The sequence below is a fragment of the Thermobia domestica genome, chromosome 8 (genome assembly GCF_964235325.1).
Source record: "Thermobia domestica chromosome 8, izTheDome1.hap1.1, whole genome shotgun sequence".
NCBI lineage: Eukaryota > Metazoa > Arthropoda > Insecta > Zygentoma > Lepismatidae > Thermobia > Thermobia domestica.
In genome coordinates this window covers 157,908,176-157,914,679 of record NC_137461.1, presented here as the reverse complement: position 1 = coordinate 157,914,679, position 6,504 = coordinate 157,908,176, and the positions used below count along the sequence as shown (strand labels likewise).

General features: G+C 32.7%; 1 protein-coding gene across 1 annotated transcript in view; it reads left to right on the top strand.

The window, feature by feature from the left end:
• The first annotated feature begins 388 nt into the window (after positions 1-388).
• Positions 389-6,504, top strand: part of LOC145691879 (alpha-tocopherol transfer protein-like) — a 76,363-nt gene continuing 70,247 nt past the window's right edge. The window contains exon 1 of the mRNA XM_081767189.1: positions 389-494. Coding sequence (XP_081623315.1) covers positions 450-494 — 45 coding nt within the window. The 5' untranslated portion in view covers positions 389-449. The remainder of the gene's footprint in view (positions 495-6,504) is intronic.

The following is a 6,504-nucleotide window of genomic DNA, read 5'->3' as shown; positions in this document are numbered from 1 at the left end:
TCATTTGCCTACTTTTGGCCAATTATAAATTCAGACAATATCTCAAAATTCGGTTGATGGCATGTCTGGGAAATTCATCCTGCGGGAATACTCTCTACAACAATTGAACCTTAATGAAATATGTATATTTGGATTGCGTATGCGTGACTTTCTTTGCGCTGATAATGACCACCATCCACAGTCTCTGGAATTTGAAACAGGGCCTCTTGAAATTTGGCTTTTTTGAGAATTTTGGCACTTTTCCCCACAGGTCCATATGAACTTTCTCTCTTATTTTGATGTAAGTAATTATCTCATACAGTTTGTCGGTATAGTTCTACTAGAAATAAGAAAGTACAAAATAAATTACATAAATGCGTGCTAATATTCCTGTCAAATTTCAGGAAGCATATCCGCAGAGGTACCAAAAGTTTTATTATATTAACGTGACGCCTGTGGTACTGCAATTGATGAACTTGATCCTGAAGTTGCTTCCTCCAAAACTTCGAGAGCGGGTAACACTTTAATTTTGCTACGTACTTTTTAATTATTAATTAAAGAACATAATCTTACTGCCATGTTTGTATTAATTATATGCTACATTGAAAAATACTTTTAATGTGTCCTGAGAAATACAATATATACTCATGTTCATGAGAAATTTCAACTTCAACAGACACGGGTTTAGAATTGAATTTATTATAGTAAGCACCGATTATCCGAGACAATGTCACTCTGACTAGCCTTGAATGATTGCTGCTCGGATTATACAGAGATTCTACAAAATGTACCTCTTTGTACAGTAGTAAAAGCACGAGGTACAGCTATAACTATACAAGTAATAGCACGAGGTAATAACTATAGAAGTGTATATCGAATGTTATAAAGAGCTTTTAGTCGTTTCAATTGTTGTTGAAAGTAAAATGAAAGTAAAATAAAACACAGAAAACTATTAAAGCAAGGGAACTCGTACTTCAGTCTTTTTTCAATATTACACAACAAAGTAGCCCTAAAGTGTAAAAATTATATTGACAGTAGTGTAAACGGTTATGGAGCTATTCCATTAAAGAACACAAAGTGACGAAAATTAGACAAGATTTTCCGATTAGGACAGCGGGAGCGGCTCTAGCTGTACGTGTTACAGCTTCGTTTTATTGATAAAGATTCAGGCGTTCCAGCCTTCTTGATTTCTGTTCAACTTTTTTTTATTGTTACTAATTTATACAAAGTGCTGCGTCAGTGTTTTCTTGTATAGCGCCGGTCACAAGTCTTTGATCACATAATGGCGAATGCTTTGAAACAAATGCAGAGTATGAGAATTAAATGTGTCATATCTGTAGTTTGGTGTGGAGAAGAAACAAACTTGTGAACCAAACGTCTAAGATAATATAAACTATGCTAAAGATCATTGAATTATATCATAATAAAAGAAATAAAAAAAAGTTTTGAAACGAAGAAATATATTGTAAACTTTCTAAGCGAAGGCAAATAAACCTACCGTAAACACTAAAGACAAATCGCTTACTGCGTAGTGCTCGTGGTTCAGTGATCAAGACGCTTGACCATTAGTCTGGAAGTACTCGGATCGAATGAACGTCGGGCAAGTACCTTTTTTTTTTTTTACTTTAGGACTTTAGGTGGCGATTGATCGGCGGTGAAACGCGTTTGTTTTTATTTTGAGATTTTGCATACTCGGATGTTTCAATACTTGAACTATCAAATCTCCAGGAATAAGAGAAGCAATAACAAAAGACTAATATCAACGATAGTTTCATCGTAGAAGATTAAACGTTAGGAGCTTATTATCGCTCAGGCCATACCATTAGAAGCAGAAACTTGATATTTGGGAAAAATATTTCGGTTTAGTTTAATATTGCCCACGAGAAGAGGAATTTTTCATCTCGATTCTAAAACATCACAAACAAAGTTGGGACGAGAATTAACATTTTACATTCGAGACACCTCAAGTCTAACTCAAATTATCGTCTCGCTTTGGAAATGAGAATCAGAACGAGACGAACAATATCGTAAAAATTTCTCGTCCTATCTCGATTTTCGAAATAGTGTATGTCCACTCCTTAAGTTGCTCTGTAGACTTAATCTTATAATCTATTGTGCTACTTCGTATTTGAGAGCTCATTTAATTATGGTCTGTGTAGGTATTTTTTAAACAGATCTTTTATAATTACCTCTGCATATCATAAATGTATGTTTATTATATACCTTACTGTTCAATTATGTTCACTTATTTTTATTACACTCATTTTCCTGAATACGTCTAGTAGAATACTTTCTACATGAAAGTTTGGTGAACCACATTCGTTTACAATTTGCGTAGTTGAAAACGTGAATCTTGGAGGTACGGACCCCTTCCCGGAAATCCAAAATTTTCTGTAGGTTATGCATAATTTAAGGGAAAGTTTAAAATTTATTATTATTATTATTATTATTATTATTATTATTATTATTATTATTATTATTATTATTATTATTATTATTATTATTATTATTATTATTATTATTATAGTGCTGTGAAGTTAATGGTTTTACCCAGCTCTCGTTTAGTGGTCATTGTGCTGAACAAACGCATGTGTGTAGGTTTTCTCGGAGTTATGTTTCCTCCAACTTTCTCTATTCCAATATTTCATTCATTCTCGTGAAGTCTTGTTTAGGTTAGGCGGCATAACCATTACTTAAAAATAAAAATTCTTAGGGCTTTTGCGAGATCAATAGCCTGACTTTCTACATGAAATTTGCATGGAAACGTTTCGTTTAACATTTAGCTACTTGTAGGGATATACAGCGAGGTCCCGACTATTTTTTAACTTTTGCCTAATCTTTGGGGCAATTTTACAGATTTTAATACATTCTGCCCTCACATGGAATTTGCCTTCTAGTTTACTATTATTATTATTATTATTATTATTATTATTATTATTATTATTATTATTATTATTATTATTATTATTATTACTACTACTATTACTATTACTATTACTATTGCTGAAGGTTTGAGACCTCAATAATACTTCCTATTCTAGTGCAAATAAGTGTACTGAAATTTATAGGAAAACTAACTAACTAACTAGCTCTATGGCCTATGAAACCCGGAGGTTCAATGCAACGTTCACAAAAGCTTTCCACTGATTTCCACCCTTAGACAATTGGATCTAGTTTCTGCTTTGTATTCCATTGATAGGAAAAAGGAAAGGAAATCGATTTGGAATCTGTCTAGGATGAATTGCCTTAGAACAGAAAACTTTGGAGGAATTAGTGTCTGGAAGGAAAGAGGGAAAGGTGCCAGCTTATGGACAACATAAAACTTGAAACATCGTATGCCTTAACAGATACTTAGTAGGATGTGTCACATCACGATACGTAGTAACGCTCTTTCTTTGGGTAACACACTTTGGATTATGTATGTCTGTTATTGACATTTCAACAAAATATACCTACAAATATAATAAGGAATAATTCCTATTTGCAAATTTTTATTGAAAGGATATATAGAACGTGTTGGAAAAGGCGAACGAAAATATTATTATTATTTCTAGTAATAGTGCAGAAAGTAGGAAAAAGCTGCACAATGAAACAATAATGTTTTAGACAACATTTATGACTCATACTGGGCCCTCAGTCTAACCCTTATATATTCATGAATTTTTTGCTACACGCATTACATTCTTAGGCAGCACAAACGAATATAATAGACATGTGACGTCATGTTGTTAGTATTTCCCCTGTAAAATTTCGTTTTATCTCTAACTTGTAAGAGCGAGGTAAATTGGATATTTTTCATGTTATTGTACATAAGAAGTATCAACATTGTAAATAATAAAAATTCGTTAATTACTTCAATGGGAATCGAACCCAAGACCCAAGACCTGGTGCATATAGCAAATTGCACACGTTTATTTTCCAATATTTTATTAACCATGAAAACTTTGATTTCGGTCATGATAAAATACTACAGTCCAGGGAATTCAAATTTAAACTTAAAAAAAGACTTACAAACACGTAAGGACATGAAAGCGAAAATGTGTTAAAAGTAATTCGAACCCTTAACTCCAATTGTGGGCCTCAGAATACTTCTGATTCATGAAAGTATCATCGTAACTTGTCTCAATTAAACTTGGTTATACTCGTTCCCTTAATTATGTTCCAGTGACACCATGACAAGAAAGCTATAAAATCTGTTACACTGACAGAAGGTTATGATTCACAGTAAATTTGAGATTTTTAATGTTAATCAGTAACTTTGTCGTTAATAATGATAAAATTCATAAGACATCTACATTTCTCCTGTATATCCATGCCAATAATATTTATTGTGCATTTTGATGAGACTTTTAGAAGACACTCCGAGAGCGAGCCCAAGAATGTAGAGGGACCGGTAGAAATTAGGGAGACCGGTCCAATCATATAGTTCATTTAGAATCCTATCATGAAACTTTTAGTGAGTCAGCAAAAATTCATGGGGGTCTGGCCACAAGACCCCCGTGGAAGGGGCCTGGGAAGGAAAGCGTAGCACCGAATCAGTCATACCACATGAAACGAACAAGAGAATATTAATTAGGTGACACGTAATTAGACTGATATTCATTTTCATTTCTAGAATAAACTGGCATTTAATATAAGAATCACGCCCCTTGTGTCCCCTAACGCTGCACGTTACCAAAATTACATTCAAAACTTGAAAATATCATACATTTTTAGTATGATAGCACCATACTTCACATTGATTGATCCCAAAAATAGGTTCTTCCGGTGTGTCCCTGCTAAGGATAGTTATGGTAACTTGCTCATGTGTTTTTAGAAGAGAGGCAGTATTCTTATATTACTCACTAACACAATCAAGGAGCATCGGAGTATTAATTTTGTGACATTTAAGATTAACCTGACACTCACCCTCTTTTCTAAAATAAAATTTGGAGATTTTTATAGATTCATTATCATATGCTTCGCCCCTTATGCTCGATAAGGTGCTGCCTTACCAAAATAGCAATCAAGATTTCAAAAGTGGATACCTTTTTGCTACAGGAATGCTAATTTCCACATTATTAACAAAAATGTTTCTTCCCATATGTTCCCGCTAACGATATTTATGCCGATTTTTTTTATGGGAATTTAGGTTAGAAACTATAGTCCCATATCAGTCACTGACATATACAAGAAGCATCACAATATTAATTCTGTGAAATTTATGATTAATCTGACTCTTACTGGCAATCCCAAAATACAAATTGGGATTTTGGTAACACTCTATCACCACTTCTTTAGGCCTCTTGCTCCCCAAATAGAGAAACATTACATCAAATAATGTTCCAGATGACTATACTAACATTGCGGATGAATATTATTGTATTTTGTAGCAAATAATACGCATGTGCTTGAAATTCCTTATAATTATTGGAGAAAATTGCTTCAAACATTTAACATTGAATCTAATATAAGTAAAATGATCTTTTGTACTTACGCCCCGAAAGAGGGTCTAAATTATGACGTTCTCTCATTTACTGTTAAAATTCGAGAAAATTACTCATTTTTCAATAAGAATACCAAATTTCAAATTAGTAGTGAAAATTTCATGCTCCAGTGCTGTAGAAAATTACAAAAATTATGGAACATTATATATATATATATATATATATATATATATATATATATATATATATATATATATATATATATATATATATATATATATATAGAGAGAGAGAGAGAGAGAGAGAAATAGAAATAGTGTTAGTTGAGCTAAGAATGTACGTTATGCGGCAACATTGAAAATACATGCCGTTAGATTGAGAATACATACTTTCCAACAACATTGCTTTTTTTAGCGTTTTTTCGTATCTTCATGGTTACCGAGATGACCTATGTAAACGGATTTGTGGGGCACCCTGTATATATGGGCGGAAATAAGGGAGACTGCATGTGTTTTATATCCAAATTTGAATTACATAATTGATTACATTACATTTAACATTGAATCTAATATAAGTAAAATGATCTTTTGTACTTACGCCCCAAAAAGAGGGTCTAAATTATGACGTTCTCTCATTTACTGTTAAAATTTGAGAAAATTACTCATTTTTCAATAAGAATAACAAATTTCAAATTAATAGTGAAAATTTCATGCTCCAGTGCTGTAGAAAATTAAAAAATTATGGAACATTATATATATATATATATATATATATATAGAAAGAGAGAGAGAGAGAGAGAAAGAGAGAGAGAAAGAGAGAGAAATAGAAATAGTGTTAGTTGAGCTAAGAATGTACGTTATGCGGCAACATTGAAAATACATGCCGTTAGATTGAGAATACATACTTTCCAACAACATTGCTTTTTTTTAGCGTTTTTTCGTATCTTCATGCTTACCGAGATAACCTACGTAAACGGATTTGTGGGGCACCCTGTATATATGGGCGGAAATAAGGGAGACTGCATGTGTTTTATATCCAAATTTGAATTACATAATGGCTGTTGATTTCACGAAACAATAGTAAAATCAACTACAGTCTA